Source organism: Lucilia sericata, unplaced genomic scaffold, assembly GCF_015586225.1.
Source record: "Lucilia sericata isolate MDLA Ls3-8-SP2 unplaced genomic scaffold, ASM1558622v1 Contig000110F_arrow, whole genome shotgun sequence".
NCBI classification, from domain to species: domain Eukaryota; kingdom Metazoa; phylum Arthropoda; class Insecta; order Diptera; family Calliphoridae; genus Lucilia; species Lucilia sericata.
Window position 1 is genome coordinate 221,997 of NW_023994142.1, and position 17,001 is coordinate 238,997.

The 17,001-nt window shown below is 25.4% G+C and overlaps 1 protein-coding gene across 3 annotated transcripts; it reads left to right on the forward strand.

Annotated features, from left to right (window-relative positions):
• The first annotated feature begins 1,184 nt into the window (after window positions 1-1,184).
• LOC119600304 (MOB kinase activator-like 2) lies at window positions 1,185-6,837 on the forward strand. 3 transcript variants are annotated; one of them, XM_037950459.1, is made up of 3 exons: window positions 1,185-1,325; window positions 2,203-2,395; window positions 4,729-6,837. In XM_037950459.1, the coding sequence occupies exon 3, from the start codon at window positions 5,397-5,399 to the stop codon at window positions 6,471-6,473; it is 1,077 nt and encodes a 358-aa protein (XP_037806387.1). In that variant the 5' UTR covers window positions 1,185-1,325; window positions 2,203-2,395; window positions 4,729-5,396; the 3' UTR covers window positions 6,474-6,837. The 3 variants fall into 3 exon arrangements, with proteins under 3 accessions (XP_037806387.1, XP_037806386.1, XP_037806388.1); XM_037950458.1 differs by having other exon boundaries at window positions 1,189-1,325; window positions 1,912-2,395; XM_037950460.1 differs by lacking the exons at window positions 1,185-1,325; window positions 2,203-2,395 and adding an exon at window positions 4,546-4,570.
• The last annotated feature ends 10,164 nt before the right edge of the window (window positions 6,838-17,001 follow it).

Genomic DNA, 17,001 nt, shown 5'->3' on the forward strand with positions numbered 1-17,001 from the left:
TACAAGCGTTTTTAATGGAAATTACCAATTGCCTTTTTACACAAGTGTAAACTAATACAAATGTACACATTTGTAAAATTTTAAATTTTTTTGGGCACGAAAAAAATTAAAATGTGTTTACAAATACTAGAAATTATTCACAATTATATAAATTGATCGTAAACCAAAAACAAGTCGTTGCATAAATTTGACTCGAGAACAGAGTGAAAGAGAATATTAGTAAAATTGGATAATAATAATTAGAAAAGAAATATGTTTTATTTCAGATTTTGAAAATTAAATAATTTTTAATTATTTCATTTAGTTTTTTTCTATAATTTATCTACACATGTTTACAAGTACCTACATATATGTATGTATGTACATACAATGTACATATGTATGTATATTTTTCTATATGGAGATAAAAATACATTTTTTCAACCTGAACTGAATAGAATAAATTAATAATGAAAAGGATAGAGATGTAACATGAAAAAAATGTGTATTTACTTTAAAACTATACTGCCTGCATTTCAATTTCCCATAAGAAGTGCATATGTACATATGTGTGTAGATAAACTAACTGAAATTTAAGAGTCTAAAATTTTCAGGCATTTTCCCTTTTGTTCGCAGCTGAAATAAACGGATTTTTTGTTCACATGTGTTTAAACAGAGATAAAATTTAAAATATATCAAATACAGGTAGATCAGCTTACCTGTCCTCAATGCGATAAGAAGAACCTAAAATTGTATGTTAACATAACATACATACAACATTAATAGTACCAACATTTTACAGCTCTGTAAGAAATAAATTTAAAAAATCATCAGTGGTGCTAAATACGTTCTCAAATAATTATTTTTGTAAATAAAGGTATTTTTTGTGAAATACACAAATTCAATTAGATATTATTGTTTACTTTTCTCTTGAACAAGCAAGTTTTGTTGTTTTTATTACCCTTTTAATGCATAACACAATTTGCCCGCACCAGCCTGCACTGTTAATCAATAACTGCGTAAGCAGTGACTCCTAAACTGTATTCACTTATCAGTCACCCTAAAACTACCAACCAGAGCGAGAGAGATGGAGTAACAACACATGTTTAACGGAAGTTTTATAGTTTATCTCTTTCTTTCGTAGGTATTCGAAAATTGGTGTATTTTTAATAAAAACTAGCTGCTTCGTCATTTCGTTTTTAAGTTTATTCGAAAGAGTCATGGTATAAGGTTCGGAGAAGGCGTTACATACGCAATACACACAATATTGAAAAAATATAAAAAAAAAAATTAAAAAAAAGAAATATTTAAGTGAAATTTCAAAGTTTGAATACACAAAAATAATAGTAATCTATCTGTTATAATTATTATTAATTAAATATAATTTGTAATAAGTGATAACAAATCAAATTTAATAATACTACAAAACCAACAACAAATTCAATAATAAAAGAAAATCTATATATATGTAGATATCTATTATTTATATATGTATGTGGTGAAAATTTAATAAAAAAAAGTTTAATTCGAAAATAGTACAACGAGTGAAGCTATCAAAAACACAAATTAAATTTATAATTAAAGTTAAACAAAAACAACAACTCTACAGTTTTTAAAATCGTTGAAATAATTTTCAATAAAACAATTTCAACGTTAAAAATATCTTGTGGGTTTTACTCGTTTAAACGCGGAAACGTCGGTAAAGCGGAAATTAAAGCTGAAATTAGAAACAGTTATACAAAAAAAAAAACAATCTAAAAACCGTCGTCAGCATATAAATTGTACAAAATTAAAATCTGCAATATAGACAGTATAAAATATAAGAAACCAACATCCATACATACAAAAAATAAATTTCCTATCATCGTTTTTTCATAAAAAGCAAAAATAGTGTGATTTTTATTTTGTTTCTTCTTCGGTACCTTGTTTTAGTTAAAATTGAGGTTGAGAGCTAAAAAACAAAACAAAGTGAAATAAATATTTTTCTGTAAAAGGCTACAAAATAAAATCGTAAGAAACAACGAGTGTTCAAGCGTAATCAATATTGCTGAAACAACACTTAAAATTATACAGAAAACACTTTGTAAAGTAGAAGAAAAAATTCCCTCAAGTTTCGTAAAAAATTTTTTTGTGATATTCGAAAAATTTCCCACTACGTAACGAAGGTGATTTCTTCTTTCATTTATTTAATTTTTATTGTGTATTTTAACGCAACAACAACAGAAGCTAGCCATCTCTTGTTTTTTTCTCACAACACACACTACTCTGGGAATTTTATTACAAATTTACAAGATACGTGCGTGAGAAAGAGACAGACAGCATTACTACGGTTTTAATCAAAATAAAAACGACGACACCAACAAAAACACAACAACAACGACGACAACAAGAAACTAAATGGTTTACAAAGTCTAAAGTAAGTACAACAACAAGAAAAATTTATTATTTTTACGTTATTATTATTGTTTTTATTTTTAAAATGTATTTATTTGTGTTTTTTATTTAGTATTTGCTTTATATTACTTTTTATAAAAGTTGAATGATGTTTAGGTAAAAATCGATTATTATTGTTTTTTGTGTGTTTAACGCAGGAAAATTGCTAGAAAATCACGTTTTCTAAAAAAATAAAAACAGTAAAGTAAAAGTGGCAACGTAGCTTAAACGTTATTGAGTACAAACATAAACACATATACAACTACAAACGTCTACAGACTGCAAATGGCTACGTTGCCAAGTTTCACATTTAATTTGTATATCTATTGGAGGTCGTTTTTTTTCTCCCAGTTTGTAGTAAAAAAAGTTATTGCCGTGTAAGCAAACATAATTTGTTGTTGTTGCTAGTCTTCTGGCTATATACCTCTTTTATAAAGATATGTACATACATATGTATGTTTGTAGTTATGTACAGTGAATTATGGGTAGTAAGTAGACTTTATATAGAGTAGACAATAACAAACTACCCTCTTTTTTGAGTACTAAAAAATTTTCGAATTTTTTATAATGTAAACATTTCATTGAAACTTTCGTTAAAATTTAGGCAATTTTTTAATTTAAAAAATTTAACAATAATTATGCAAAAGTAGCGAATTTTTAAAAAAAAAGCGATACTTTTCTTAATTTAATTAAACTTTAAGCTGAAATACAAATAATATTTGAAATTTATAGTAATTTAGGTAATTTAAAAATCGCAAAACAAAAAAAAGATTATTTATACCTACCTTATCTACGTAATAAATTCTGTCATTTTCAAAATTTTTTAATTTCATTTAATTTTTTTTAATTCTATAAAGATATTTCTTTATTATTTTACATGAATAATTTTCATTAAATTTTTTTTAATAACTTCAAGTTAAAATATTATTTTTGTAGTAAATTTTAAAACCTAAAAATAAATAGTTAATTGCAATTTCTGTCAATTAGCCATATTTTTTAAAATTTTATGATTTTTATTTTGTATTTAAAATTTTTTAAAGATTTTTTATAATTTAAAATAAATTTTAGATGTAGTACTTTTTCCAAAGAATTCCCGTGATTTTTTAAAGCTGCAAATTTATAATAATATACCTAGATATTATCGAATTTTCTTTTGTGATTTAAGGATATTTTTTATTTTAAATTGTAATTTTGAAATTGAAAAACTAAATTAAAAAGTGTGATTTTAATGTAATGCTTTAATCCTGAGAATACCTATTGTATAGGAATATTTTTGTTGAAAATATCAATCGACAATTGTACAGTTCAAACTAAAACCAAAACACTATAGGTACCTAGATATCAGACTTTTTTTTGCATTATGTACGTATGTGAAATGAACGATTTATATCCTATTAATGCCTTGGAAGTTATCAATATTCACTATAAAGTCAAAAGTTTGTACAAATTTCAATATAGGTACCTATTTATAAAAATTTTACATTGAAAGTGGAAAACTAAATTAAAAATTTTATTTTTAATAGATAAAAATTTAGTGTTTTATCAGATTTAGAGCTTTAATTTTGAGAATATCCTACTAAATAACAGTCCCACAGTAATATCTAAAATTAATATTGTAGATAAGTTTTTAAAATTATATTTTAATTTACTTCCCTATGCTAAACTCTCAAATATGTTTGTACCTATTAAATTTGTCAAAATTCTGTATCAATAAACATGTTGTATTAAAATCTGATAGTTTCTGATATAATTCCTATAGGTAAAAATGTATACTACCTATAAAGAAAATTAATAAAAAAATATTTAAATTTTTTACTTAGCAGATACCTATATAGAAGATCTTATTTATATTAAAATAAATACAGAATAGATTTAAGATTAGAAATAACTTTAAATTTTTTTATAATAAAAACTTTGTAGGTATGTACTTAATATTTTTAATACCTACTTGATTAAAACTTTTTTATATTCCGGCCTTTCTATACTACGCTTGTATGCAACTGTGATTAAAGCAATGCTTTTTAAACTGTAATTTGAAAACATGTCAAAATATTGTACGACGTATTTGCCAGATTTTGATCAATTTCTTTTCATTAATTTAATTTAAATGCCATAAAAATATTAAACCATACTTTAGTCGTTAAAATAGCAAAAATTAGTGAGTTTGTATTAATAATTTTCATCATACTTACATATTTTTATTATAATTTTTATTTTTAAGTAATTTTTAACTAAGTTCCTTTTTTTTCTTTGGTTTCTCTTTTTCTCTCCCCACCACCCCGAAAACCTGAACATATTTAATTTTCATCTATAAAGGACCAACATTTAATGCGCAATAAAATACATCAATATAAAAGAAAAGAGAGAAAAGCAGCAGTTAGGAAAGGCTATAAATTGGAGGATCATCGTTCTAACAATAGTTAACGCCAGTGACGACAAAAAGAAGTCTAAAGAAGAAGATAACGACGATAAAGCGTTAGCTAAGGATAAATACAACAACAACAAGTTTAAACAAATCAACAGACTGATTAAATTTATAATAATAAAAGATAATATAATAATTTATATATAAAAAACGCAACTATATATAGAAAAGTATATAATAAACAAATCTTATATATAATATTGTAAATAAGAAGCTGAAAAAGTCGAAGTCGACGTAGTAGAGAAGAAGGAATTAAGGAAGTGCGGCGAGAACTTGAAAGATACAGACGACGAGGTAGGAGAAGAAAGAAAAGCAGGACTCGCAGAAGAGAAAAAAATAAAACAAAAAACATTTATTTAAATAAGCGTTGATTTTATTGTGTGTGATATTTAAATATTAAGCATTAATTTAAAAAACAAAAAATCCAAACAAAATTTTGAAGAGAACAGTTAAATAATAATAATCAGACAAAGATTACAACAAATAATAAAATAAAACAAATAAACATAAACATAAAAATTACTCAAGAACCAAATCGGAAAACAATAAAAATTGTACTATGACATACTCGCACAATAGCGTTAGTAAAAATCTGAAAATGACAACAGCAGCAGCAACCGCGGCGGCGGCGGCATCAATACGTTCGAAAAATGGAGCAGGAGGAGCCGTTAAAACCAGCGGAGGCGGCGGCGGCGGTAATTCACCACCATCAACACCACCCCTTAGTGCACATTCCAACAGTATTGCTAGCAACAGTACAAATTATCACCATCATCATTATCACCAACATCACCAGCCGATGCTGAGTAGTTCTCCTCCCGGCAGCAACATGTCTTCGGCCATATCAACCAGCTCAAATTGCAGCAGCTCCTCCAGTGTATCATCCGTTGGTTCCAACAGCAATGGTAGCAGCAGCGGCTATTTCGCATCAATGCGCAAGCAACAACGCCAACAGCAGCAGAGACGCTCGCCCCAACAGCAACATAACGATAGTGGCAGCTATTTTAACAATAACCAGAGCTATCATTACCAATCGCAACAACAACAGCCGGGCAGTGGGGGAAAACGTTATTCCGGCAGTGGCGGCAGTTCGCAAAAGTATCGCGATGGGCAGCGATCACCACAGAACCATCAACGCCAATCGCCCGCCTCAATTTTGGGTGGAGGCCTAAGTATATCACCCACTATGAACAGCAGCAGTGGAGGTAACAACTCGGCTCGCAAGCCACGCTCCAAGCACTCAAGCCCTTTGCTGTGTATTGGTGGCGGTGGTAAGATCTCACCTACCCATCCTCTCATTCCCACCGCCCTCACTCACTTTGCCGGCAGCAAGTGTTTCGATGCCCCAGCACCCACTGCTTTGCCCAAACCACCTGAACATTGGACTGGTAGTAAGAGCGCCGAGAAGGCGGTCGCCAGCAGTGCTGGCCCCGGCCTCCAAAGTGTTTTAAACGCTGCCTCTGCCAGAACTCCCAATCACACTCATCATGCCCATCATCATCTACAACACCATAACCATGGCTATGCTCATGATTCTCATAGTTATGGCGGCCATGTGGTCAAGTCCTCGAAGCGCAATCTGCTCGATGATTTTGATACGCACAATTTGAAATTGTTGCTAAATGTGCAATCGTAACCGCATTGTTAATATTTTAACTCAATTAAAATAAAAATAAAGTAAAAACGCCAATAAAACTTAAAAACAATAACAACAACAGCAACTGCAAACAATGTTTTAACTTTTTTAACAGCAACAACAACAAAATCCGTCAATAATTACAACAAAATATATCTATACATATAAAAAAAACAAACAATAATCCAAAATCATCACTCTATGCCCAGCAGCAGCAGCCGCAGCAGAGTTGCTAAGGACTAATGAATAAATCCCAAAAGAAAAATTATAGAATTTATCCCATTTAATGGATGGATGATGGTGGGCAACACTCTGGTCTGTCTGTCTGAAAGGCAAGTGCTTGTGATCTCAAGTTTATTACAAAGCAACTAAAAATAAAAATATATTTTAACTTTAAATTAAAATAAACAAAAACAAATGCAAAATACACTAAATCATCATATAATTTTAAATTAAATAAACAACAAACATACAAAAACAACAAAAATAAAATGCCAAAAAATGCAAAATTCATAATCATCAATTTATAATAAACAACAAAAACAAACTCTAAAACAACTGTGACTTTATATAAATTATTAATAATTTTATTTAATTTAATTTGAAACCAAAAAATCAAAGAAAGAAAAATCTTTAAAATCTACAACATAAAAAAGTGCTAGACAAAAACAATAAACATTAGTTTGGAAATGGTTTAAAAAAAAAAAAAAACAAAAGAAAATTAATTATGAACAAATCTCAAAATAAATTAAACAAATTTCCCTCAACAACAATAAATTATTACTTAATTTGATTTCGAAAGTGATATTTAAATAGACTTTTAAAGACAAAATTTAAATAAAAAAAAAAAATAAAATGATAAAAAACACTCAATAATAAAAACCAAAAACTTAAATGACAGCAACAACAAATTTCAGTTAAAAGTATAAAGAAGAAATATTTAAAAAAGCCCACCAAATAAAAAACATTTGCAAAGTAACAAAAGAAAAAGCTAAATATAATGCAATAAAAAGAAGACATTTTCTAAAAACCAAAAGACTCAAAATAAATTTAAAAAATTATAATAACAAAAAGGCTTTTTCGGTAACACAACCACAAAAGGAAGAGACAACTAACTACAAAATGTTACTCTTGCCCTCCTCTTACGAGACAACAACTACACGTAAACAGTTCAACCAATAAAAGCCTTAAAATCTTACAACAACAACAACAACAACAGAAAGCTTTTCAACAACTGTAGCCTTAACTACAATAACAGAATAGCAGCAACAACAACAAACAACAGGAAAAGGACATTAGCAGGATCTTCAGCAGCATAATTCAACTTTAAAATACTTAAATTATAATTAAAATGAAAACAAACATATTTTATTTTCGTTTAAGATAAGTAAGCCTTATTATTGATTGACCCAACCCGACCCGCCCCTTTCCCCTCTTTCACAGAAACGTATTGATTTAATGTGTATAAAAGATTTGAGATTTGTATAACAACAACTAAAACAAAAAGAAGAAGACATAACAGAGATAAAAAAGCCAAAACATTACTATTAGTTTTGTAAATATTATTTTGTTTTTTGCTTTTTTATGCTTTAATCAACAACAATTTTCCCTTTAAACTAGAATTTTTTTGTTTTCTTTTATTTTTTGTAATTATTTTATTTTTTCTTTTCTGTTTGCAATATCATCAACAATTTTGTGTAGCAATTATCAACATTACAAATTTAGTTTTACTTATTTATTTTTATGTATATTTTTTTACTTTCCCCTTCTTTCTCTCTCATAAAAATCTTTTCTAAAGGCTTTTGTATACGAAAGAGAGTTTACTAAAAGAGAAAATGTTAAGAAAAATAACAAATGATAGTGAGTGATTAAAAGGGAACTTTATGACAAATTAAACTGTGATCAGTGATGGCAACTTTAATTTTAAATATAAATAATAAACAGCTAAAAAAACGGAAAAATAATTGGGTCAATGATTTTGATAAGAGTTATTTTTTATTTTTACAAAAACACAAATTTTTTAGTACTTCTTTTGAGATAACTTTAAATATTTAAATATAGTTCATTTTATCACAAGTAAAATTAGCAAAATATGGTTTATTTTAAACTTTGCTTTGGATAAAATTTATTTTTCATTTAATTTAATTTCGTCGAGAACACTTTCAAGTAAACATTGGCCCTATTATTGAAATTTTTAAAAATCATTTAGTATGATTAATAAATTTTATTAAAACCAAACTTAAATATTTGTTTTTCAAGTATAAACAAGTAGACATTTTAAAAGTTAATCTTTAAATTATTTACCTGTTTGTTAATTAAACTTGATTGAAATTTATTTCGTTTAATAAAACCAAATCTGGCATTCATCATAAGTATTCAAATTTTTTGGAATGTTTAAACAAAAAGTTGTCATTGTTGTCTGTGATATTTTCTACAATTTATTTTGTCATAATTTAAAGCTTTAGTTTTAAAGAATTAATACTTTTGTTTATAAAAAGAAAAGTTCTTTAAACAATTTCTTCCCTTTAGTTAAAGTAATAAGAACATTTTTCTATTCTTCTCTCTTCCTCACTCTCTCTCGTTTATTTGAGCCTTTGGTATTTGTTTAAAATTTAAACTTTTTATTTTTTATCTAATATCTCTCTCTAACTCTAAATATATATAATAATTATATATATATATATATATATATATATATATATATTTGTAAATGTAAATTTATATTATAAAACAGCTTGTAAAACTTGAGCCTTTTTATTGTTTCAATTTTCAAAAATTTTTTCAATATTTTCGAAAGGCTGCAAGTTAAGTGATTTTAATGATAAATTAAGCTATTCAAAAATGTTTTTAAAACATATGTGTGATGATTAACTTTTGTAATTAATTTGAAAAAGAAAAATATAGTTTTATTTTATTATTATTTTTTTTTTTTTTTTGTAAAAAATGTATAATTATTAACTAAATCAATCACTGCGCTAGGAAAGAGCAAGTCCAAAACAAATTTTATAATTTTACTTAAAATGCTTGGAATATTTTAAAGAAATTTATAATTGCAAATTAGGAAATGTATTAAGTTAGCAGCAGATTTAAAATGAGAGATTTATACAAAAAAAATTTCCCTCAAGTTGATGAAATTGTTATAAGATCTCTTAAACAACCATTTATCTTATAATTTCTCTTAAATTTAAAAATTAAAGCCTTTTTTATAGTGTTAAGTAATTTTATTAAGAACTTTTCTTTCACTCTAAAAATCTTTTCTTTTTTGTTTTATATTTTCTGTTTAAGGGATTTATTATTTATTCTTCTTTCTTTTTTTCAATATACTTCCAAACCCCCCCGCCCAAGTCTCTTTTTTTATATATACTACTAACTATTATTATATACGATGATGTATAGAAAACAAAAATATAATGATCTGATCTAATTTGTATATTAGACATGTATTACTTTTTATTTGATTCTCGTAGTGTATTTTTACAACCAAATCTAAAGAAAACATTTACAAAACTTAAACCCAGTACCTTGTTTTTTGTTAGCATTTAATATTATAAATTATTTAATAAACGTAAATACATAATAACAAATTAAAAGAAAAAAAAAACACAAAAAATATAAACTTTAAAACAAATGTAATTAGATATTTTTTGTATTTAAAACATAAATATAATAAAATTAAATTTAAATAAAAAAAAGTTGAAAGACAACTGCAAATACAACGTAAAACTCAATTGATGAAAAGTCTTTATATTTAATAAAAATCAAAACAACAATAACAACGATATTAAAAACTAAATTAATGAAAACTGCTAATGTTTTATAAAATAACAAACAAATAAACAAAAAAGATTTTAAGGTTAACACTTTATATTTTATGTCTTATTAAAACATAAAGAACAAACACGTCCCGTTTATATAAACATTTTGTTAATAAGAAAAAAATAACTAAAAACAAGTTGAAAAAAGCCAAAAATTAATAAATGCACTTCATTTTGTACAAATTATTAGATTTTTCTTTAAAATTAAATTATTTTTTAAACTAAGTGTTAAATAACAATGTAATTTTATCTAGTTTTCTTTTTGTTGTAACTTCTTTTTAAAGTTTTTTCTTTACTTTGAAATGAAAACAACTTTAAATGAATTAAATGAAATTATTAAAACGTGATATTTGTATGCAATCTTAAGTTTAAACTGATAAAGGGAGAGCAGTGCTCTTCGTCGTACATACATTTTAACATAAATACAAAGAATTTTGCATTTTATTTTTATTAAATTTAAAAAACAAACAAAAACACAACAAATTTTTATTACTATTCCTAACTTTTATCTTATCTTATGCTTTTCTTTTATTTTATTTTTTTTTGCTTTCATATCAATATAACGCAAATAGTCTTCTTTTAGGCCACAAAGCTTTTAAAAGGATTTTATGTTTTAGCTAAAATTTGTAAAAAAAAAATGTTTTTAAAATTCTACAAAATTATTGAAAAAAAAAGAAAAAAAAAAAAAATTAAAACTAAAACTAAATTTTTACTCTTAAACACCAAAAAGTACAAAATTCTATTAAAAAAGAAATGTTTTTTTATTAAGAGCAAAATATTATAAAAAACAAAAGTTAAACATAAAATCAGTTGAGAAGTTTAGCGGCTTTAATTATGTCAAACTATCAATTTTGTTGGAATGCAATAAATTTTTTACTTTTAATTTAAATTTTATTTAAAAAAACTAAAAAAATAAAACCCCACTACAACACACAGCCTTTAAGAAAAAGAAAATCTTTTATTTTTATTATTTTTTATTTTATAAACAATTGAAAAAAAAAATAATGTGAAACAAGCTTTAACAAAGACTTAAATACACACACACATTTATAATATTATTATTATGATTATTATTTTTATTTTATTATTTTTTATAACTACCAAGTTTTAAAACCACAAAAACAAAAACCTTTTAAAAAAGTATACTGCTTCAAAAAAACAAAAAAAAAAAAAAACGAAAATTAAAACTAAAACATACAAAACATCTATGTGTTATATTTATATAAGAAAAAAAACATTTTTAATTAAATAAATTTTTAAAATAAATTGCTAAATTTGATTTAATAAATGAATTAATTGATTATAAAACTAACTAAACTCTAAGAGTTTGATTAAATTTTAAACAAAATTCTTAAAAAAAAGCCTAAAAATATATTTTAAAAATTTGTTTATTTAAAAGCAAAAAGAGTGTATTCAATGAAAAATTAGAAACAAAGAACATCTTAAATAAAATATGCTCGAATATTAATTTAAAAACAAACTGTTTTTATTTTAATTTTTTTAAATAAACACAGTACTTCCAAACAAATAACTAAAAAATAAAATAAAAAAACTGAAATAAACAAAAAAACCAAAATTAAAAATGACAATGAAAACCAAATTAAAGACAGACAGACAGACAGACAGACAAATGAAAAACATTATTCAATTGACATGCCTTAAAAACGCAACTCAACCCACTCAACAACAACTTGAACAACATGTTTGTTTCTTCTTAAACTTTTGCATTTAAATCTTAGTTTCTTAGACAATGAGTGAATTTTTCATTTTGGTTTCTTAGTTTATTTCCTTTTTTTTTTCTTTTAATATTTAAAAAAATTAAAATTAAAAATGCAATTATGTGTGATAAATACATGAGTTTTAAAACAAAAACTTATTCTTGATAAAAATTAAAAAAAAACCTTTTCTTTACTTTTTACTTAAAAAAACAAAAATTGTTAAAATTAATTAAAACCAATAACAATATGAGAAAATATAAAAATTTTTAAGAAAAATCAAAGAATGATAAATATCAAGAATTAAAAAAACAAAACAAAAATATCAATATTATTTGAAAAACAATAAAAACTAAATGAAAAAAACTTTTTATTTTTTGTAACGAAAAAAAAAAAAAAAACTATTTGGAAAAACGATTATTTACAAAACGGAATATGAAAAACAAAAAAAAAAAAACCTGTAAAAAACCCATTTCTTTGTAGGCACAATTTTTGTAACCACAAAGAAATAAACAAAAAAATTGTAAAAATTTTATTTAAAAACATTTATTTTTTCTTTAAATCAGCCAAAATGCAAACATTTTTTTAAATATTTTATTTTTAAACACTTAAACCCACTAAAAAAACATTTAAAATTCTTAAAGAATTTTAAACATTTTTTTTGGTGTCTTTTCATGTGTTAAATAAAATATTTAAGAAATTGTTTCTTTTTCTTTTAAAATTACAAAATTTGTTATTAGCATCAAAATTATTAGAATTATCATTATTATTATGAATGTATATGTATTTAAATATGTATATTTTGTAAAAACCACAAAATTGTTTATTATTATTTTAATTCGAATACTACAAATCAACAAAACAACCGTAATATTTTTTGTTTAAATAATAGCCTGGAAAAAAACAAAACTACAACAACAACTCTGAAATATTTAAAAATAAATGATTGCAGTGCAAATCTTTTGTAAAGGTTTGTGCTCAATTTAACCAAAAACAAACAAAAAAACCTTGTCTTTTTATTTTATATTTATTATATATATGAACATACCTTACTATCTACCTAATAGCTGCATATGAATAGATTTTTGTTTTCTTTCTTTTTTTTTAATTTTTAGTTGCTTAGCTTTTTCTTTTAATTTTGTTGCTTTTCTTTTATTTTTTGAGAAATTTCGTTTTTGGTTAGTGTTTGTTTTCAATTGAGAAATATTCGATACACTTAAAGAAATCTATGTTAGTTAGAGACCACTTTAAAGTTTCAAACAGGCTTGCTGGTTTCCTATTCAGTGCTCTTCTCTTTAGGACAATATTAAAGGAAAATATTTGTTTCGTTTGTTAGCAAAATTTTTTGTTTGAATTTACACTTTAACAAGAAATCCGAAAACTCAATTAAGTTTCCTGTATTATAAAGAAAAAGTGCCCCTCTGGTGGGTTAGTTGTTAGTGTTCTAGTTTGTTAGACGGAAGGTCGTGGATTCGATTCCCGTCAGAGATACCTACTGTTAAAAGAGCGCACAACAGGCCCGATGGAGTTCTAGATGTATTTCTTTAGATTTGATGTAACATATAAAGAAAAAGTTAGGTTTAGGTTAAGAAAGGAGAAAGCAATAAATAAAGGTTGATTCCTAAGGTGGCTTCAACCTGGAAGTTTTACCGAATCAATTCACTACAGAATGAATTGGTAGAGAACCTGAATCTGCCTATAAAATCTAGTCGAAGAAATTACTAATTCCCCTGATAAAAACCTAGTAGACTGCAAGAAGAAGTTATATTTCGAATTTGGTCCATTGTAATGTTTGTCCTACTTAGCCTTGAAGTACCCCATTTAGTACGAACTCTGTTTAAGATGGATTTAAGAAAAGTTCATCGTACGAAGGTCGAGACTACAATCCATCTGAGGATGGACTAAAACAGCTGTTATTAACATATTTTTCTAAAGGGCCCCCTTGGGAAATGTATTTTTTAATACAGAGTAACTCGAATCGGAAAAAAATCGTTTGAAATAGAAAGTATCTTACATACATACGCTATCGAATTATTGAGTAAGTATAGGTCTAGTTAATTAAGCCCTTAAACCAAAAAACTTATGCCGACTAAGAAATATGGGGGATACACAATTTATGTGGGGTTCTCAAGATAAAATAGAGGACGTCACGTAAACTTGACTTTCAGTTAGATGGGTACCTAAATCTCATGAGACTAGGGAATTCTCTATAAATAACTTTCAGAGTACCTTTAACGAAAGACGTTTCGTTAAGACGTACAACTCTATTTCCCTTAAATTATACGAAAGAATTATAAGAATGATCAGCAGAAAAATCGTAACCAATAACATCTCTGAACAGAATTGCTTAATCCGGACGTTTGCCTTGTAAACTTCGCGCAATTTATTAATAAAACTAGTTGTATAAGATATGACAAACTCCTAGAATAACTACATACCCCTAAGGGTCCCCGGACCACCATTTGGAAAGTTAATTCACAAATTGAAGTACAACTAGTTTCGTATTATGCTGAATAATATGTTCGGGTGTTGCACCCACCGACATACATAATCATCCATAAAAAACAAGATAGGATTTGAATACATAACATATATTGAAACTAAAAGTTTGCGTTATTTGAGAAAAAATTTACGTTATGTACCCCTAAGGGGTCTCCGGATCTGTATTTGGAAACTGTTGCTCCAAAATATTGCTTCAAGTACATATTTTTTTAGATATTGAAATACAACTAGCCTTGTATTATGTGGAATTTTATGTTTAGTTTGGAACTCACAGGTTTTTTGGCGCAGGTAACTGACAAAATGAATAGTCTAGGACTCAGCCGGTTGAAGGAAAATCTAAGATGGAAATATAAGCTAAAACCTCGTTATAAGAATCCTGTCTTTATTGAGAATCTTAACAATATTGAATTGAGAAAATTATCACAAAACTTGACAAAAACAACTAAATGTTTTATTTAAAATAAGTATTGGATTAAGCCGATTACCAAGTACGGTTTCGGGACTTCAGCTGATTGCCAAAAGCGAAATTTAAACAAACAGAAATGTATGAAATATATGCACCAAAATATAACCTCCAATCATATCTGAAATAGACTCGAATATCTTCAGATTTGAACGAATATAAAGCTTAGATTCTAGATATTAAAAAGTTTTGAAATTTTAATTTAGTTTTTTTGTAAACATTAAGAATTTATTGATTAAGGATAGAACAACTTAATTATATTATCCTAAAGTGTTTCTTAGTGTATACATAAAAAAATTCATTCAAAAAATACCTTAAAAATAAAACAAAAACAAACAAAAAAATTACCAAAAAAGTAAATTGTTTACCTCTACAACGATTTCTTAAACTTATGGGGGCAGGCAGTTCTCTATTCGTAGGATGGATGTTTAGATGTTGAATGGTATTTTTCATTGCTTTAAAAATAGAAAAAATTTTCATCATATTATTTGGTTTTGTTTTGAGTTTAAAATTATTTTTCTTTTTAAATTTTCTAAGAAATTTGTTGTGTCGAGAGAGAAAGAAGTGTTTATTTGACGTAACACAAGCGTAATTGCGTAAATAATAAAATACTTTTATTATTTCAGTTTGAACAAAAATTCTTTTCGTTGTTTTTGTTTAATTTTCATTTTTTTTGTTTTTCAATTTGTTTACCTCAGTCGTTGACTTTAGTTGTTGTGTTTTGTACTATGCTGTTGTTGCCTGGCAATATTTAGTTGTTGTGTTTTGTTGTTATTTTCAGCTTTTGGCAACATTTTAAAATTGGCAATTTGCCCAACATTTTATTAAGCATCATCATTAGAATTGGTATTTTTTTTTATTTGGTTTATTTGTTTATGTCTTCACGCTATAATGATAATAATAATTTAAATATTAAAAAATAGCAAAAAAATGTTTAACTTTTAATTATTTAATCAATATTTATTTTATGTAATCGACAAGGAATATTAATAGATTTTTTAAATTTAAAAATACAATACAAGACGGGAATAATAATTTCAAATGAACGTTTAAAATGGTTTAAAGCGAAAGGGTATTAGATAAAATGTTTTTGTATAATTTGAAAATTAAATTTAATTTTGTTTTAAAAACAAAATGAAGTGCTAAATAATAACTTGTTGAAAAACTAGTTTTGAAAAGTAATAATGAATGAAAATATTCCTTTACACTTGTTAAAACGGACCTAAAATATGATTGTTTTTAATGGAAAATGAAATGAACTCTTTCGAATAAAACTTAACTACAGTTTAGTTAAAGTAATAAACAAGTTATTGTTAGCTTATCTCAAGAAAAGTAAGCATTTGGTCTTGCTAACTGGAAAACTTTTAACAATACTTGTTTATTCTAATATATTTTTGGTAATTTTTTTGAAAAAAAAAGGAAATACTAAAATATGTGGCTAAAATTATAATAATTTAGTTAAGATAAAAAGCAATAAATATAAAATGACATTTCTCTGATAAATTATTAATTAAATAATAAATAACTTTTTATAACTACCTACTATTACTTACTACTAACTAAACTAAATAACTCTTAAATGAAAGCATATGAACTTAAATTGTTATTAAACATTTTTTCTATTCTATGTGTTAAAGGCAAAAAAAATTAAGGATTTTTTTTAAACAAAACTGTTTTGAAAGGCAAAAAATAAAAACTAAAAAAAGATTTTCTCAAAAGGAGCTCAAGAAACAAGTTAAGACATTTTTTAAAGATCAAAGTTTAAACTATATTTTAGAGAAAAGAATACAATCTTTAACAAATGTTTTAATTTAATCGCTTTTCTTCTTCAATATTTTAAGAAAATTGAATTGAAAGAATAAGTATTACTAAAAAGAAACTAATCCACTTAGTATGTGCAAATATTTGAAAATTTAAGAAAAGTTTCCAATTCAATTCACATTTCTTTCGAAATTGTTAAGAATTTTCTACAAAAACGTAAGAAAATTGAGTTGAAAGAATAAATGTTATTAAAAAGAAACTAATCTACTTAT

Coding starts and splice junctions, on each gene's coding strand:
- LOC119600304 (XM_037950459.1), top strand. CDS start 5,397: ATGACATACTCGCACAATAGCGTTAGTAAAAATCTGAAAATGACAACA.